Source organism: Anarrhichthys ocellatus, unplaced genomic scaffold (assembly GCF_004355925.1).
Source record: "Anarrhichthys ocellatus isolate YVR2014 unplaced genomic scaffold, GSC_Weel_1.0 scaffold1, whole genome shotgun sequence".
NCBI lineage: Eukaryota > Metazoa > Chordata > Actinopteri > Perciformes > Anarhichadidae > Anarrhichthys > Anarrhichthys ocellatus.
In genome coordinates this window covers 5,810,365-5,830,692 of record NW_022280031.1, presented here as the reverse complement: position 1 = coordinate 5,830,692, position 20,328 = coordinate 5,810,365, and the positions used below count along the sequence as shown (strand labels likewise).

Sequence of the window (20,328 nt, the reverse complement as noted above, 5' to 3'; positions counted from 1 at the left end):
TGGAGGAGTGCAACTGTCATTAGACCTTTTATGGAGGCCACAGCAAACCTTCAATCTGCAAGAGTATAGGATTGTATGGCAATAGTTATAGATTCGGACAATGCTAATCTAGAACAAAACCCATCAAAGACAGGATATTAACATAAACTGATTAAATTTCAAGTCAATGCAGCAGATCGCTTAAACTGCCTGATGGATAGAAATGGTTATATTACAGGTTATGAAAGCTGAAAAGAGAGGCGGCGGCACCATGTTTGTAGCGCAGCCCTCCGTCTCTATGATAATCATCTGTGCCCGAGGCCTGAAGAGGGAGCGTTCTTGTGTCACAGACTAATACAACAAAACAAATAACCTCATAAACACCTCTATTGCCAATTACCATCTGCCAAATAAATCATTACTTGGTGTCATACTCAAAAGCTTAATAGAGAAGATGGAATTCAACAACATGCCCTGAAACAGCAAATAAACAAAAACAATGCAGGTGTTCAATGACTATATCAGAGGACACCTTCACTTTAACAGTCAAGATGCCAAAAAAGGTTGCAAAGAATTATTAATTATTTTGCTCACATTGCAATTATCAAATATAATCAGTACTTTTGAAAGTTATTGGGATTCTTTCACTTCTGTCACATATCTGACGTGGAGCAGAGTTTTAACAAAGAGTTATCTGTCTGAATGTTATAAATAACTGAGAAAAGCTGCTAGAAGCTAGAAAAAGAGAGATAGACAGAGAGTGACAATCATTTAGTCAGCAAGAAACATCCTAACAGCCGGATAGGGATCTTAATCTCGAGACCCCAGAGACCTGCGTTTGACAGACAAGTCTCCAGAGATAAAGTCTTCTTTGTCGCTTCATACTTACTCTGTGCAGAGAAATTGATCAGGCTCTGTGTGAGTGAGAGATTGATTTATTTTGTTCTTCTCAGGGCTACTTGTGTGTCCTCTGGATTCGTATAAAAAACAGTTTGGCTCACTGGTGGGTACAAACCATCACAGGCCGCTTCTACTATTTTTTCAGTAAAACAAATCTACAAATAATGGTTAACCGCTAGCTGATGTGGGTGGTAGACAAAGCTACAGCTAAAATTCAACAGAAGAGGATGGAAAAGGATGCAGAGGAGGATGAGGAGGAGGCGGGTGAAAAAAAACAGGAAGAAGAACAAAGTGGTGGTGAGCTAAGGATGATGATGATGAGCAGAAGAAAGAAGGTGGTGGTGAAGATGATGGTTAAATAAATAGATGACTACCAATCAAAAGTAAATTGACAAACAAAACAGAGAAATAAATACAGTAAAATTCATGATGTTCATGATCTTCGGAGAATGACTGAAGACAATTTACCAGTACATACACAGGTATAAAATGAGGAGCTGCAACTGACGATTATTTCCATCATTGATCATTGATCCATTTAACGGTCATTTTCCTGATTTACGGATCACTTTTCTGGTCTACAAATGTCCACAAATGGCATCAAATGTGCATCACAAGTTCTCAGAGTCAAAGGTTATGTATTCTTGTTGTTGATGTCTTGTCATTGTCAAGTCATTTTCTGTCCATCAACCGACCGATCGACTTATTGTTGCAGGTCAAATTAAAAGCTACATTTATCAGTTATCTAAACAAGCTGAGAGACATCCAGCCCTCGTATATCAAGGCCTTTTGAAGTTGGCACGTTGTCATGTTAACAAAAAATTGCCAAATTACACAACCAGCAGACACAGAGCAACATCATCATTGTGCTTCTGGCCAACTGACAAATACAATCCCCATGTTGAACAGACTTTTAGCACTGGTTTGATTTCCAGTAAATCGTGAATAAATTATTTGGGCCGCAGCTATCAATTATTTTCACACTCGTTTAATGAGCCATTACTTTCTTACTTCATCATTCTCTGACAATCAGATAATTGATTAATGTTCTAAGAGTTGCAGCTCTTGGGTCTGTAGCTTGTTAGACGTTGAGACTTTTTCACCAGCTGCTGTGTGGTGCTGGTCAGGTAGCTCGCAGATACCGGGAATACCTAAAACTGCTGTCTGTGGCGAGAGACTCAACCTCTCTGGATTACTGTGTAATGTAAAAATGATAATTAATTCAGCTTTAGTACCGGTAGACTTCGTTCTTCTGTTGATAATAACTCAATTAGACCCTTATGCAACATGAGTGTTAAATTATGCAGCTCCCTCAATTAGAAATTATGCCATTTGAATCATGAATACTGTGAAAACATGCGCTTCATTAAGGACATCGCTGCAGCAAACTAAGGAATGGTGGCGGCAGCTACAACCTTTTTTAGACTAAAAGGAGATTTTAAAAAAGAGCCTGGCAAACGCTTGGCCAGTTTGAAAACCTTTCAAGGAGTAAAAACCACAATGATCACCTTTACAGTAACTTCATTTAACAAAGTGACGTTCCTAAATACAATAACCGTCAGAACCAAATGTAATAAAACATAGTATAAAGACACAATGGCTAAATTTGCAATCTATGTATGAGATGCTATTTTTATTGATGCTATTTTTTCATTCAGGATCAAATCTTTGTTAACGTGCCCAAATCCTACAGGGATCTGTTGTCTCAACGGAGACCATGAAGCATGGATGGAGGCATTGGCATGCCAAACAGACAGACTTGCTTTGTTTTCATCTCTCTCAAGTGCTCTACTGAGAAGCTATATATAAACAGGTGCTGTACTCTCAGAACTGGCCATCTGTGCCGATTCTCTCACAAGTAAAAAAAAAAAAAAAAAAGTGTAGAAATGTCAGAGACAAGCGTCTGTGTGCTTGTGGACAGCTAGTGCACAACGGGGCCGACAGAAAACCAGTGAAGCGACAATATAGACGGTGAGGACATGCCATGTGTGTGTACTGTCTGCACACATGCATGCATACGATCACATAATCAACCAATCTCAATAAATCTCCCAGCCTCTGAAGTCTCTACTCATTTCCAACTTCCTCAAAACCACATCAACTCTGCTTTAACCATTTTTTGAGCATGTCCATAAATCAATTAAATACCTAAATTAGATTACTATTACTATAATGAAGATCTTCCCTCCGCCGAGAAGCTTTCTTGCTGCCATTTTGGCAAAGCCAAACTCTTTGCTCCTGAATCAGCACAATATTGCTGCGTGGGTGAAAGGGAGAGAGGAGCAAGGCCAAACCGGAGCTGGGAGTTGCAAATTATTCATGTGGAGTGCTTTAGCTTGTACAGCAGGGAGCATTGTGGGCTGTGTTTCCCACCTCTGCCCACACTGTGTGGAGAAAATCACGTCCGTAAAAAAGACTGAGCCTCTGCGCCTCAAAGACAGGCCTTTAATGCACTCTGAAAACTGAGCAACCAATTCACTGTGGCAATCTTCTACCTTTTAACTGCCCTCTGAAGAAAAGCACCTCGGCTCAATACAAAGAGATTAAACCACAGATAAAACTAAAGAGATAGGAAGGGGAATTTGTTGTTCAAGCACAAAATAATTAGTTTTGAAACACAGTTTTTGTTTTGTTTTTATCATTCACTTGTCTTCATACTTTTTGTGTTTTGGGGGGTTGCTGTATGTGTGTGTGTGTGTGTGTGTGTGTGTGGTTCTACTGTAAGTGTGTATTTTAGCAACAGGCTCAGTTTGTCGGTAAGATCATCTTGTTAGTGAGCTGGTAACCTCATTAAATGGCAGGAGGTTAACGTGTGTGCTCAGTGGAGAGTGTATTTAACTTCGGCTCTGTACTGTAACTCAGATGCGGCTGACAAGACTATACACACTGACTGTAATCAATTACATCTAAAGTATTCGGCGTCGGCTCTTTTCCACTGCAACATGCAATGAGTCAACGTGGCTGTCATCTAGTTTGAAGATATTTTGACAGAACACATGATTTTTTGTTACACTGTAGCCTTGTTACATGTTCTAAGATTTTGAGTGCATGGATCTTCTTCCTGTTTGTAGCTACTGTTTATATATTCTGTGTCTGACTAATTAAGAGATCAGTGCACTGCAACTTGACCAAAATTAAGAAAACATATCATATACCCCATAACAAAAAAAGAAATGCGACTACCCATACATGGTGTTGAAAGTGATTTCAGATTAAAGATTCTGATTGCATGATTGATATATTATTGCAGAAATTTGTGTGCCAGGGTGAGTTTTTTGGTTTTAAGTTCCACCGGGAAGTGTTTCCTCTATTTGCTTATGTGTTCTGTATATTGTTGTGTTGTCACTATTTGCAGCTCGTATCTGTATTTGGTTGTTTTCTACATCTGTTATTCTGCATATGTGTATGTGAATATGTAAAGGAATCAGGAAAAGTGAACTGATCCTTGCAAATTCTTCAGTAAATATTACGTTATGTACCCAGAAAAAGATCCTAAGCTCATGGTGTCCACAACGTTTGAATTGTAAAGGAACACAGCTGAAAGAAAAGTGTTTGATGCTGGATTCAGATTCTGGTTGTTTTTTTTCCTTTTCAGTTGACAAGGTACCAAGAGTAGTGTTGAGAGAGCAGTTATTGAGTGAAATTGAATCTACCATGAGAGACATGGGTGGATAGTGTGAACACTGGCAGTGTAGCGATGCTCCAGTCAGCTCACAGCTGGAAAAGCTGCCCTTTCCCTGTCAAAATAATGAGGGATTGAACACTGCAGGTTACCACAAGGAAAAGGTCAGAGAGATTGATCCCATTCTCATAGATTGATCCCACTCTCTGAGGAGCTTGCTGAGACATTGCAGCCCTGATCACTCATGTGTGTGTGTGTGTGTGTGTGTGTGTGTGTGTGTGTGTGTGTGTGTGGGAAACCTGAGTTTGTGCGTGCTAGTATGTGTACATGTGCGTCTGTCCATGTCCATACAAGTGTAGTTTGGTATAAATTCACCAAATGATGTAATGCAGCATGGAAAGTATATTAATTATCCTGCGACTGCTAACCCCTAATGAGAAGCGAAGATAAAAGCAGGGATGCAAATGACAAATTCAAAGTGTTCAAATGGGGCTTGATCTGATTAAGGAATGTAGCATCCTAAATTAAAATCCAACTATTTTTACTGTCTCTCTCAATTGGGAATGAACCAATAAAGGCAAAATGGCAAATGTAATGAGGCAAGAAGACCAAGCTCTCAAAAGTAGAAGATGAACTCCGGGCTATAAAATATGTTCTTGAAGTTGTAAAAAGACACAACTCTGAAGAACAAAAAGGAGTCTGCTTAATACTTCAGGCAAACTTGCACAAGGAAGGGGGAACAAATGCAAACCCCCTGCAGGATGGTCCTCCAGAGCGTGATTCAACAGAGGATTTAAAACTGACATGACAATTAATCAATTACACACTTCTAGAAGTATTAGACCATGAAAATAGCAAAATTATTTAACTATTTAACTATTCTATAATAGGAGCTCGCAGAGACCTGCAGAGATGCACCGCACACCTCCTGAAAAATGTGACTATACGCGCCAGCAACTGCAGACACCACAGAAGTTTGATTGGACATCAGAACCATTGAATCGACCGGCAAAGGATTTGAAAAACGTGGGTCCAAATCAAAAGAAAGTACATACATGTTCGAGAGGAGCCCACACAGAATGCACATGGGCACAGCTGCAGGAGTGTAAATCACACTGCAAACCTAAACCCACAATAACTGGTTTATTTGTTTGGCCACTTGGGGGCAGTAGAAATAAAAGTTAACATGGCAAATGTTTATTCATTTGGAGTCATTTTTTGCCCATCTGGTGAATCCCTCTCCTTTTAGCTCTGGTTTGCTCCACACCAACTCCTGAGGGAAATATGTGGATCTTAGCTGCTAAATAATCCTCTGTGTTCATCAGCTGCTCGTTAACTTTGTCAGTCTGCTGTCATATAGTAGGGACATTTAGCATTTCATTAAAACATGTTAGAACTGTCTCGACAGAACAGTACATGTATTGTTTCAGGTAATAAAATGTTTGTCCTTATGCGCTTCATTTCTCTTAATTTCTTTATTTATGTTAATACTGAAGTAGTGATTCCTTTATTTTCCATACATTTTAAACATATTGGTGGCTCCCCTTCTAGCTAAAATGCAGCTATGCATTCTCTCTTTTGATAGCAGGAGCTTATAAGAGAAGAGGTGGCTACTGGAAAATGTTTTCTTCAGGGAGAGATAACTACAAAGAATGCCCAAAGTCGACTCTGTGATCTGCCTTAAAAATACTGCACGTCACAACTTTTTCTCCAGGCGGCTAAAATAAAAGGTCACATTCTTCAAATCACAAGCCTGGTCATAAATCAAAGACTTTCTCTAATTTTTTTTGTTGTAACCATGAAATAAAGGCCAAAATGCACAAAAGTAACGTCCACCAGAAATGTGCACAGATGACAGACCAACAAAGCCAAACTGCTGGTGAGGCAAGATTGTGTTGGAGAGCTTTAAAACGTCCTGCCCATGGAGGGAGCCAGAGAGCGCAGAATTTCATAGAGAGATAAGGAGCCCCGTGGGAGCATACACACCCACACAACAACATGAAAAACAAACATTCAAGCATCCTGCTAAATATTGCACTTGGAGTGGGCTGCATATTTAACACCAACCGTTTTACTGTAATACAATCTCAGCTCTTATTCCCTGCACTATTGGTGTGGGGACAGTCACTCCTCCGCTGTCCCACTTTACTTCTGACTTTACTTCACACACACACACACACATACACGGGAATATTTTGATAGGCCGATCAGCAAAGTGTACAAACACATGTGCAAGCAGACATACTTTGTGTAGCCTACACAACCTCAGTATTCCACCTCTCACTGTCAGTCAACTCACAGCAAGAGTCTGTCCCCCGCATGGTGTCTCTCCCAGGAACCTGACCACAAGCTGTGAGCAAGAAATGTCAGCTGACATTGACCGCAGTCACAACCTCAAAGAGGTATATCATATATACTGTAGGTGGCCAGAAAGGAAAGTAAGATCAATTCCCACTAAACAGTTGTTTTCAATAGTTATTTCAATAGAGATCGCAAATGTAAAACTGAGGCAATGTTTCGGAAGACTGCTACCAACCCTCTGCGAGGAAAATGAGCAAATGGAAGCATGACAGGAATGCGTGGCGATACAAAACATTTGTAACGCATCATGTGTTATCCTCTCCCTCAAAGTTTGACTTCTAACTGTCAAAATTTGTCCATCCTACTTCTTAGACAATTCAACCAAAAATAATTCAACAGAAGCTTTCACGTCTTTCCCATCAAAACAGCTTCGGTCATTATCTGAATGGAATTTTTTTTTGACGGTGCATAACAAATGCGCTGTCCGCGTCAACCTTCAAAGTAAGAACAAAGAACTGAAATAAAAAAGGATATAGCTATGTAACAACAAAGGCAGAAATCATCATAATAATCCTTCACGTTCTGTCTCTCACAGAGATTAATGAGGCGTACTACGACAGAGGAGGTCATAATTAATTTGTAACAAGTGAAGGTCAGGGGAGCAGAGGGTCAGTGTGAATTATTAACTACAAAGTAGACAGGGGCGCGCTGCCAAGCAGGTATGAATGGGTTCATGAGTTTAAGGTGAGTGAGGAAATATGTCACGCACAGTTTGGTGCCCACACACGTAGACACACACACACACACACACACACACACACACACTCATGTTTAATACCAGTAACACCTAAACACACTGAATGTAAAGTTTGGGCAGTCACAGTCAAAGGTTACATTCAATCAAAATAAAATGAATCACTACAAATAACCATACTCACAATGCTGTTTCACTGCAGTGATATTCACAATAAGAATTAAAAATCAGCGGAGCAGGTTACTCTATGAACGCCCTGTCGTAGCCCTTTAAACCATCGTATCCATTTCCATTATGCACAGTCTGAATAAACAGCGGTGCGCAGTGCGAAGTGTGCAGCGAGCACATGTCACAGTAGTGTGCCGGGCCGTGTCGCTCCGCCACACGGCTGTGACAGGTCAGAAAGAGTCAGCAGGTATGTAGGTTAATCCCCTGGGACTCCTTCAATGGCGACACGTGGTCAGGCCTGTGGATTAGAGAGGAAATGAAGGATCATCCACGGAGGAAGCAGGACTCAACTACAATCACGGTCACTCATACAGTTCCCCGCAGTGTGTTCAAAATGAAGACAACATATAGTTGATGATCATCTCAATGAGTTTTTCAGGGCCAAATATAGAGTATTTCCATACTACACTGTCCTGAATAAATACTTCTTCTTCTTCTTCTTCTTCTTCTTCTTCTTCTTCTTCTTCTATACCTCAGGGTGTGGCATGTTTGATAGGCCAACCTGCAGGTAGACAAGTCCATTTTTTATTTGTAGGAGTAGTCACTGAGTTTATGTACCTGGTCCAGGCGCACGTGCATTTTAGTGCATGTGAGTCCCAGTGTGTGTGTCCAACTGGCTAGCTAATCGACGTCGCTCTGCACTGCGCTCATACAGTGGTTACTCTGGTAAACACTGTTAGCTCTGTCAGCAATGTTGCCATTGTTTGCATTGCTGCTATCTGCCGGCTTAGCCGTCGCCATGTTGAGAGCCGTGTGGAGGCAATCCCTCAGTCAAAGATATGCTCTGAATGTGGAATTTAGCACTTTTAATGAATCACTAAAGCAATGACAATCCATCCACTGGAAACCATAAATGTCTGTGCAAAATGTCATATCCATCAAATAATTGCTGAAATATCAGTCAGTGTGCGAAATACAGGGGGTCTTGATTGACACTTGAGACTCCCTGAGAGCCTCAACAGCTAAACTTTTGAGGGTCCCTGGAAAAATCCTCCAAAATGAATTTGTCACTTGAAATCATCTTTTAAAAGCTCTCTATGTCCAGCCCTATTAATAATTCAAATTGCTAAACATTTATTCATGAATATGAATACAGAAAAATGTTGTTGTTTTATTGCCTTTGAATACCTGCTATTGAAATGTTGTGTAGTTTAGAAAACCTACAAAAGCAGTGACTTTTTTCATGTTAAGATTGAATATTTTCCGATCTCTAGCCTGTTTGCTGCGACTGAATTGTGAAAGACCTGCTGTGCATAAGGCGGAGCTCCACAAGTATGTGTGTGTGTGTGTGTGTCGGGTTCGAGAGAGAGAGATGAGTGTTCTGATTATTTTGCCGGGGTGTTATGTTGTTGTTTAGTTGAGTGAGCGGCCTTATTGTTAATGATATTAGCCTTGCTGATGTGTGTGCAAAGCATGTAGCCTAGTTGAGTGCCTTGACTTACATCATTGAAATCTTGTAGGCCTATTGCATATTGAGCCTTGGTAAGACTTCAACACAACCCTGGAGCACTAGTTTGGGTGGATTGCCACCATGGTATTTCGCAAAGTGGTCGATCGATTGACCAACTGATATTCTCATGTATTACGATGCTGATAGTATGGCTAAAAAAAGATACATATGTGAACTAATAAAAAAAAATGGAAAGGAACATGATCCGACAAGCAGATCTTAAAAGCTAACCCTATCCCTTGCTTGATTATTACGTTACTAATGTGAACAATTAGGCACATTATCAAAGTGTTTACAGTAGAAGACTTTTCCAAAACAGTGTCAGTCTTCGTGTGAAATAACTTTTTATAGTGTGTTGTTGCAGGACAACAGTGTGTCATCTGCCATTAAGTATGTGTGTCTCTTCTGTCCCTCCGGGGGGCGGGGTAGCACAGTGTCAGGCCATGCTTTCTGCTCTTCATTTACTCATTCTGTCTGTATCTATTCGTATCAATGGGGGCAACAGGTGCTCTCTTTTGGCCCAGCATCAGTCTCAGTGTCCTGCCTCAGAGGGATCTCGTACATAAATAAGACACAGACATCCAAGTTAACCTACAAAGTCATTTGATCTGAAAGCATGTTTCCAACCACACATCTTCATTTTACAGGGAGTCTGACAGAGACACAGACTGATGGATGATATTTTCTGCTTTCTACCATTTCTGCTCCACCTGGGCAGGAACACTCAGAGGAGGCTACATGATATGCAAATGAAGCACATTGTTTGTTTATGTTCTGGATCTGTAAAGCTATCAGCAGCCATCTCCGTTTGAAAAAAAATCTGCAAGAATCATACAGTATATGTGGTAAAGTGTACAACCTTTATCTAAACACCATTTGAAAGTCCCTTTGAGATTGAATTAATCTCTTAATCAAGAGTGTTCCGGTAGCAACAACATGTTACAGACCAAGAACAAGACAGATGACTTAAAAATAATAAATAAAGTGAAATGAAATTACTAAATCCTGAATAAAATGACTGTTATGAATAATATTTCATTTTAGAAACAACCTGCATAGCACTTTGAAACAACGCAAGAGTTGTCTAAATCCATAAAAAAATACTTTTACCAAACCACCATCATATGCGAGGCACTAAGCTGCTAAACATGGCAAATAATAACCCTAATCCATCGCCTCCACCATGTCTAAATATAACTGAATCTTTAGGGAGGTTCTGTGGATCCACCTCCTTCATCCCTCAAAGAATTGAAATCTTTCCTAGAGGACAAGAACAATCCAATATCCCACTTCACACACTTCAGGACTTGTAAGAAAGCATTCAAAGGACGGCTGGAGCTGTTCTGAAGGCAGAGGGTAGTATTTGACAGTTTCCTTCGTTTTGTTTTTATTTTTTGGAAAGCCTTTTAGCCCAGCTCTGCTAATTTGCCCTGAGAATATTCAAGATGAATTGCAATGTTTATCCCTCTGCAATCTTGTTAAAAAAGCACCAAGAGCGGCAGCACACAGCTCAGCTCAGTTTAGTGAATGCACCTTCCTCTGTCGTCAAGCTGTCTAATGCAGTCAGTATAATAAGAAGTCATTAATGTGGCTTATTTTCACCGTACCACACCTACACCAGCCTCATACGTCCCGACTCTTTCACTGTTCTCCACCGTCTTTGATCAGCAAACATGCTTAATGTCAGCAAGATAATAAGACACAGAATGCCAATGTGGCTGATTGAGATTAAGTCAGATGTACACCCACACAACATAATAGTTTGTCTGCAGCATCATACAGAGGATGGGGGATTTGCATACTCCTTTGGCCACACAGGAAAACTCAACAGTCAGATGTGCTTTTTGCAAAACTCCTCCGAGGCAAAAACAGAATAAAGTCAGTGGCAAAAACAACAGTCAGACCTCTAATCACATCTGTTTTCCTAAATGTTAATCAAGCTGCAGCCAAACAAACCTATTTTACACTGCGGTTGGCAGCCGAGCCCAAACAAGTCATGTGTCTCGTCGCATATGCCTGTCCCCAGGACAAGTTAATCAGGCTGTCTCCTCGGCCCTGTTTCATTTTAGATGAGTTTCTAATACGCCTGCCAGGCGATTCTGCAGCCATCAGCCAAGCAAATATAATTCATGTATCTCACATTTATCTTTTAAACAAGTTGCTCAAGCTGCAACCTATCACTAGCGCCTAGTCAGGTGATTCCTCTACTAGAATGAGTCCAGCTAAAATGATGTCTGCTGATGTTACACCCGTCTTTCAGACATGTTCATTGTGGAGTTACACACAGGTTTTAAGTTGGTTAGCAAGTCTGTAAGGAAACATGGGCATCAGCATCCTTTGAGTGGGACTTACTGTAGAAGAGAAGTAAGTAGTAAATTCATAAAATGGAGTGACATAATCCACTGTACACAATGTCAGTTAAAGACGACAACAGTCACAAGATTGTGGTCACACACAAGACGTCAGTAAGAAGGCAAAGACCAAAAAATATAGAAATCTCTGATGCGCAACAACCAAACTATTATTACTTTGGCATAAAAAACTATGATGATGTAGAACCTCGTTGCTCACAGTCTGACGCTGATTAAGAAAATAGGTCATCAAGGCCTTTAAAGACAGAAAAATGCAAAAACAACATTTCCTACATAAGAAATGATGGGTAAGCATTCACTTTGGGCTTGTCTCATACTCTGTCTGGTTGTTAATGTAAGGATGAAAAGGGTGGCACTAGTGAGTCGTTCCCAGGAGACATTTCAAAGTTAAAACGTATGAAGTAAAGTATCAGACAACACTGCTGCATATTTTTGTACAATATACTGTATATGGTATAAAAAAGCACAAGGTTCCCTAATACAGCTTTTAAACATCTATACATTTGAGACAAAAAACAACCCTGTATGTGTTGGTGACTGAGGTGAGGTGAGGTGTTTACAACAAAACGACAGTGACCAAGTGAACCCATTAAGCACTATTACCCTTCCCCTGGTTGTTGTGTCACGCCCCCAGCAGCAAACTGCACTGGAGCCTCAGTGTCTTCACTAATCAAAGCAGTGGGAGGACCTTTTCTCTGGCCAAGTGTAATGATCCTCGTGCTGCTTTTGCTGTTGTTAATATAGTTGTAAGCCCGCTGCTCAGAGCATGCAGCCCAGACCCTCACAGCTGATCTGGTCATCTCCACTGCTGCCTGACAGCTGCAGCATTGAGAAGATTAGGAAGGAGTTAAATGTAATATCTGAGCGATCACTGAGCTTTATCTCTTTCATTTTGTCTCTCAATCTCCTGCTCCCTTTCATCATAGCGCTCCCTTTATCTGGCTGTGTATTTTCATTCCCCTGACACACAACTACACGTCTCCGTTCCATGATCTCACATTTGTGTCGCCAGCCTTTTAGAAGTTGCAGCCTCTCAGCATAGCGCACACTCAACTGACCCCCTCCTTCTTTCCTAATGCCAGCATTAGGGAGTACTTGCATGCCTGAGGTGCTGTGGGGAAGAGAGAGCAGGAGCACCGATGAGGCTGGTGAAGTGATGTGTTGAGACAGGAGGGCCCAGTAGCCGGGGTGGGAGGACTGCTCCGGCCCACCTCTGTGCCTCTGACACCGAGGATAGACACAGCACTGCCAGGAGCCCTTGGAGCATCGCTAAAGCTCGTTAGCATAGCCACCAGGCCTTGAAAATGATGAGTTCTGAAGAGGTGATTAAGTCAATGCTGAGGTCCCTTGTAGGCTTCAAAGCACAGTCACTCACAAGGTAGGAGAGGAAGGGCATTTGAAGAAAAGAGCCACAGAAAAGAACTGGAGGGGCAATTCAAGTTCATTATGGTCACTGTGCTCCTAGATAGTCATTCATCAAAGGAGCTGATACGGCTGCCGGTGCAGGCAGGGCTCGGGACAGGTCGAGGTTGACCTCAAAGACATCTCATGACAAATGAACACTTGTGGTGCACAGACGCTTAGCAGAATAAGGCACATACAATGCAATCCCAGTGCCAAATGGTGCTAGTCAATCATGATTCTCCTGTCAGCCTTTTTCTATTTCCTGTCAGTCCCACGTTTAGAATCAGGAATTACAGTGCAACAGCTCAGAAATCTCAAAAAGCACAAAAGATAGCACTGGAATATAGAAGCAGTTGTGGGAGCTTTGTCCTGGATCTCTCAGCAGGTCTGTGATATACAGGAGTTTAAACAAAGTGCATGCGACTCCATCTCAGACAGAGCCCAGAGCCTGCTGACAAACACAAAGGTCCCACAGATGAGAGTGAGTGGCATTTAAGCCTCCGAAACCAGCGAGCCATCTGTGCTGGGCGCCACATAATCTCAAACAGGAAGCAGTCATTGCTGTACATCACATCATCTTCCTGTCTTCTTGTCTACCGCAGCACAGTCAGACGCTGCATTTTGTCACTGCGGCACAAGGGTTCGGGGTGAAAGTGCTTCATGTTATTCAAACTGAACATGTGCCGCCTCTTTTAAAATACAGGCGTCAGGTGGAAAAAACCTTTGTTTCACCATTATAGTCTCTTCAACCCTAATATCAAGTCGTAATGGGCTTCGTCTCAGTTTAATCAGCCAACAAGGCTTACTATTCTCAAACGGCACTTATTTGTGTGGGTGGATCTTTACAATGGTGTGTCGGGGTTAAGCATCATACTCAAGGGGATCACTACACTCCCTCAACACGGATTACAAACACTCTCAACAATTAGCTCCTTCTACGACCCCCCCCCCCATACACACAGAAACACACCCATCTCCCTGCCTCTGTCTCTTTTTGTTTGTCTGTGTCACCTGTGTCTTATAAATACTCTTGTTTTATGTGCAGGGATTTTAAGATGTTCACCTTGCTGTTGCTGCTAAATCAACAGAGCGTAGACTGAATCAACAGGACTGAGTACCCGTGTTGCAATGTCAACTGCGAGCGATTCAACCAGAAGTAATTGCCAATTCAATCAATGTGTCAACAGCAAGCAGTCTGCAACTAAGGAGGAGACAGGAGGAGGGCTGACTGAGCGTGTATGTGGCTTTCCAGAGCTGGAAAATGTTTAAAAGTTATCAGATGCTAGCGTTAGGATTTTTAAAAAAAGGAGTCAGTAGCATAATTCAACAAATAGATTGAAATAACTAAAATCACAAGAAGTTGTAGTTATGGGTAATAATATTATTTTATTTATTAACTCAGTTAGTTGTGTATAGTATAGTGTAGTTGTATTTAAGTATAGTATAGTAATATACTGCTGTTATTCTTGGTAATATTCTAACAACAAATAAAACCATTTAGTGTTCGTATTCACGATCATTGTTAAACAAACTGACATACTGTATATTGCATACTGTGTTATATTATTACTCAAGATCAACAGTGTGAAATCTGTTAGTTCTCAGTATTGTGCTCCCGTGGGCGTGAATACATGTATTTTGGTACGTGCAGCATGTGTAATTTGCATGTGGGCGTCTGAATCTAGATTCTTGTAATATACATGCACTGGACAAGCACATAGTACATGCAGCACAAAGGAATACTGAAGTATTAAAAGGCAGCAAGCAGCTGATTGAGGCCGGGTGGGGGTTTGAATCTGTGATGGTGTACCATCATCACTTTGGGAGCAGCCAGGCTGAGCATGGCAGGCTTGGATGCATGATGCCGGCAGCCATCTGGCTTTGGATGGGACTCCTAAGGGAGACGCAGGCTGGTGCCAACCTTCAGAAAACACTTCCAGTATGTTTGAGAATGGGAATGACGTGTTCATCTATACTGTGGCTCTGTGCGAGAGCGGCAAACTGTGTTCCTGCAGAGCTGTGACACGTAAGCAAATACTACACGTTCTACATGTGTTCACTGAGCGCCTGGTGCATCTTCAAGGGCACTGCGGTCTCAAGCAAATTGTAGTCGTGAATGGAAAAGTAGAGGACTTTGATTAATTCAAGACATGGATTTAATCTGTGTTTAGCTCTCAGTGGCTGTTAGATGTAAGTGATTCTTCGACTGAGTCAACAGTAAGCTCCATTTACACAAAGAAACAAAGTTTTCAAAGGCTAAATTTCATGCTACACAGACTATCTGTAATTTCTCATTATCAACATTTCATTGTGTGCTAACCACACAGTTTACTGCATCCGGTGTTCTGGGCACATACAACTGAGCCAATATATAGTTACTGCAGACGGTGTTACAGACTGTTAAAAGGTTACTCTTTGCACACTCTCTGACTGTAATTGCTTTGTCAAAACTGAGCGTATTACAGAATGAGACTGTGAGAGAGCGCCTTTGTGTGTGTGTGTGTGTGTGTGTGTGTGTGCGTGCGTGTGTGTGGATGACTACGGATTCATCATATACAATGAATGCCTACTGGTAAAGGTGACATGATGAGCAGGTAAATATGTCGATGTAAAGGTACTGTATACTGATCTTATTTCAGCTGTGTGTGGTCTCTGGCAGAACAAATCTTTGTCACTGAGGACCAGAGCCAGAAAAGGCTACAGCTGAACTTTACTTTGCTGACACATCACCAGCATATGTTAATATTAAACGCGAGTTTGTCTGATCCCCCTTAATAATCAAGAGGATGATAGAGAGTCTTATTAAGAAGTAAAAGAATTGATTTTAGGCTGAAGAGGGAATGTTGGAATAAAACAGTTAATATATTTAATACAAGACATCAAATATATGCTCTGAAAGAGTAAGTGGACTTGTTGTGAGTTTCAGTACAGAATTTGATACCCTAATAAATCATATTGGATTCTAACACCAACTATACAACCTGCTCCTGATACTCCGCCTCATACAAACAGACGCTGTCCCGCAGTAAAACTATCATGCACCTGCACGTATACATTTCTCTTCTCATACACATGCATGCAACATGCACACGGGCATCAGCACACACTGACCTTATGTGACACAATGAATCAAACACAGCACTCTCCCTGCTCCACACTGCATGAACTATTCATAATGTTCTCCCTAGTTGAATTATTGATGAACTATGTTTTCTGTTTCTCTACACTTTTTATTCAACTCTGTGAGAAATTCGGTCTGTTTATTAACGATCCACTCAGGGCCTCTGTTTCGTTATGAACAGAGGGGACGCGTCTATATCATGATAATGGACACACTGAGTCTGATCAGTACGCCGGCCCAGCCGTGGAAACGGAATGTTAGGCATATGGGAAAAACAATGTTTTAGTGAAACTGCTGCATGGGAACTGAAACAGAATGCATTGTGTCAAACACACCTTCACCTATATTTACTGTCAAGAAAAAGCCAAAGGACGCTGTGGGCTGGAGCAGCCTGTGCGAGTGGATGGAGGGAAAGAAAAACATTTCAGGGATGAGGACTGACATGCAGCGTACTGTAAACCAGATTGAGCAGGAGACACTCCAGTGAGAACATCTTATGTTCTATTTGCAACCATACTCTGGGGAGACGACAATGACACAAGGTTGGTTTTAATCTCCTTGAGAGGCGTGGGGAGGAAATGGCCCCAAAACAAGGACATCCTATTTACTGAGAGCCACACATGACTTTCAGCACTAATTGATGTGAAATATTGTGCAACGTAACCAGCAGTTGGCTTCCTCTCACTCATTATCTCTGATTCTCACTCTCTCTCCTTCCTCCTCCTTCTCATTCTATCACCTCTTTCCTTTCTCTCCTCCTCCGCTCTTCCACTCGTTCTCGCACAGACGCTGGCATTCATCGTCTCATCGCAGATTGAAAAGGGACCGACTTTATTTTTTTTCTTTTGTATGATACAACCCAGCCTAATTTGCTCTGAATGAATTATGCAGTGTGTCACTCGTGGGGTGACAGAAAAATGTATTTTCATGAATATTTCCAGCATTTTTCTGTTATCCACACGCTACAGATCCTCCTTAAGTACAGTTACAGAGAATTTCATTACAGGATGTCTATTACAAGTCATGCTGTAGGTGTGACACGATAAGGGCGGTAAACACTTAATAGGCAGTATTTCTGAATCTTTGTAGATATTTCTTTCACCTTTTCCATAATGCAGCATTTTCTTTTGTCAATGTCAAAACAAAAAAACTGATTACGTGCACTGCGATTAGTAGAAAGATTAAAACCTGGAAAGACCAAGGTGGGGGTGAATGCTTTCTGAAGCTACTGTAGTTTAACGTTGTTCTTTTTAAAATAGCTTTAATTACTTTGGTACATACTTACAGTAGCAGCTCATTTGCATTTTCTCCCAATTTTTGTTGTCACTTTCTATTAGTGTAAGAATTTCCTCAGCTCTCATCAGCAGGTGAGGACTTTATTTACTGTAAGTTGTTTCATCTTGTAGCCGGAAAAACAACAGCCTTTGGAAAGTTGGGGACATATAATACAAGTGAAAATCACTGATTTGCTTCTAAGAAAAAGATCCTGAAACAATTGAGCCTTAGAGGAGAAGCCTGGTGCTATTATTATTATTGTCTATATTATTGAAAACACTGAAATTATACTGTCCTACAAACAACAGTTTTGATAAAGCATATTCCTTTTATTCCTCCATCAAAACTCAAATCTCATCAGAAATTATAAACACATAAATGAGCCCCACAGTTGACCTGGGTGACATGTTCCTTGTGACAATGTTTTTAGCTGATCCCACATAAATCAGCTAAAAACACTTAATACTTAAAATAAAAGTATGTATTCATGACTTTCTTTTTTAAATCGGCAGTACATTGTCAGCAATAACCAATGAGCTGAGAGTTACAGACCGGGAAAGGAAGAATTAAGAGGAGGACAAACACATTGTTGGTTTTGGTCTTTTCATTTTAGTCTCTTCAGGATTTGTTGACAATAACACAAATGTAAAATATCACTATAGTCTTGTCTTTTAAACATTTCTAGTAACTGGTAAACAGTTGTCACTACCCAGTTGTTCAGCCACTGAGCACAGATTCCATTAAAGTTGTTTTTTTGGCTGTCATCCAGAGTGACTCAATACAAAAAATCAGACCAGCCCAGTGACGATAAGAAATGGTGCACTTACAGGCTTTGTCACCACACCGTCATGAAAACAGGGAGCAGTGATAAAAATTCAGCCAGAGAACAGAGAAAAAGAAACAGAGAAACAGAAAAGTTTGGAGAGATTAGAAAAGGATGAGGAGGAAAAATGTGCCAAACAGGCTGTGGAAATCAAGCTGAGAAACCAAGATTCAAAGTGCAAAGCCTCACACCATGTCCAAACGCTTCTCACCCACTCTGGAGCGACCAACTTTTCAGCTCACACGGAATGACAACAAAAACTGTTTGGAAAGAATGCACCTTGTGCTGGATTGAGGCCGAAGCCAGCTGAGCAGAAACACATCACGCCTAATAGTCTCTCCTGAAAAAGCAACGGCAGTCTGAAAGTTTTTGTAGACTCTCAGCATCTTAGCAGCCGAGCATGAAAGGGACGCCTGACAAACAAATTATCTCTCTGTTTCCATAGCGATCTATGAATGGCCTGTGCTAGTGCCTGTGACAACCAGATGCCCGGGCAGACAAGGCTCGCCCATAAAAAGCCAGCGCTCTGCGGAAAGCCAGTTATTACTGCTATCATTCAATTGGATTTGATTTGCATAATTAAACTCTGTTATTGCCTGGCTTACTGCAAGTCCCTGCTCTTACCAACTGGATTGCCACCATGACAGAGGACTAAGGAGCACTTCAAGAAACAATATACCCTCAGCTAACCCCTGTGACTAATCAATACTAAGATGAGCCATTAAATTGAACTTGATAAGGCCCAGTTTTCTGTAGATGGGTCATATATTCCTGTGCAGCTCCAGGGTAGAGTGCACACTGATGAGGTGAGTCACAGCCTGGACTTCACTCAGCTAACTACATGAAAGGCCCTGACGGAGCAGAACAGAGCAGGTCCGGTATGAGAAGCACTGAGAGCGAGAAAGAGAAGAAGCTCGCAGGCTTACATAAAGCATTGTGTGTACAATCCGCATCCAGAAACCTGCAGCTTGAAAACACAAATATCAACCCATCTTGTGCAGAAATCTTCTTTATTTAAAGCAATTTGTTGATCCCTCCAATGAGGCACTACTCTTTAAAAACACTACGAAACAACAAGAACCAGCACTGACATACAAAATGGGGATCATGAAAAACCGCAGAGATAGAGCAAACGGAGACAATTGTTGGCCAATTGATAGGACCTGAAGCACAAGAATCCTCTGTAAATTGCAGCTATTCCCTCCAAGAGCGGGCGGCCACAAATGGATAACAACACAGCCCATTCAACTGCAAGATGACGCAGCATTTCTTCTGGAAACACATAAACAAATCATTTCATTTAGCAAATGCATGGTCTGAAAGCCATTGCAGACCAGTTGACACTTTGTTACACATAAATGAAAGCCAAACAGATCAAATCAGAGTCTTACCTCGACTAGGTGGGGAGTGGGATTGAATCCACACATGTTGCACACTTGGTGGTGGCACTGTGTGCAGGTGTTGTAGTTGGGTTGTTCTGCTGTGTTGCCGATGTTGAGGTTAGTCTTGCAGAGAGGACAACAAACTTTGGGTTTAGTGGAGTCCAGGGGGGCATGCTGTTGTTGCTGCTGAGCATGGGCTCGAGGCCCTTGTTGTGCAGGCTGAGGTCCTGAGGGTTTACCAGCCCCAGGCCCTGGACCAGGAGGTCCTCCTGGTTTGGGGGCCGTTTTGGGGGGCTGTTGTTGTGGTTGAGTAGTCTCAGATATGAGAGTGCTGGCCTGGTTAAGAAGAGAAGCACCAAAGCCAAACAGCTTCCCAAATGTCTGCTCTGGAGGTGGGGGCTGCCGTGAAGGAGAGCTCCCCGCACTGCGAGTCTGGTCGTGGCGGGTGTTCTGGGGTTGGTGGGCGGGAGAGTTGCGGGACAGATTAGGCTGGGACGGGGCTTTGGCCATGCCGGGGAGAGCGACTGCCCCTGGAGGGAGCTTTATTTGTTTCTGACCTGGGCCAGCTAGACCAGCCTGTTTGGTAGAGCCAGGCGTTGGATGGGCCTGCGCAGGATGTTGGGCCTGCGCTGGATGTTGAGCCTGCGCTGGATGCTGAGCTTGCGCTGGATGTTGAGCTTGCACTGGATGTTGAGCCTGCGCTGGATGTTGAGCCTG

General features: G+C 41.8%; 1 protein-coding gene across 3 annotated transcripts in view; it reads right to left on the bottom strand.

Annotated features, from left to right (window-relative positions):
• The window catches only part of bsnb (bassoon (presynaptic cytomatrix protein) b), a 58,659-nt gene that overhangs the window by 18,744 nt on the left and 19,587 nt on the right, over positions 1-20,328 (bottom strand). For 2 of the 3 annotated variants that reach the window (XM_031854473.1, XM_031854656.1), the window contains exon 4: positions 19,621-20,265. In XM_031854473.1, coding sequence (XP_031710333.1) covers positions 19,621-20,265 — 645 coding nt within the window. The remainder of the gene's footprint in view (positions 1-19,620; positions 20,266-20,328) is intronic. The other variant, XM_031854565.1, reaches the window with a different exon arrangement.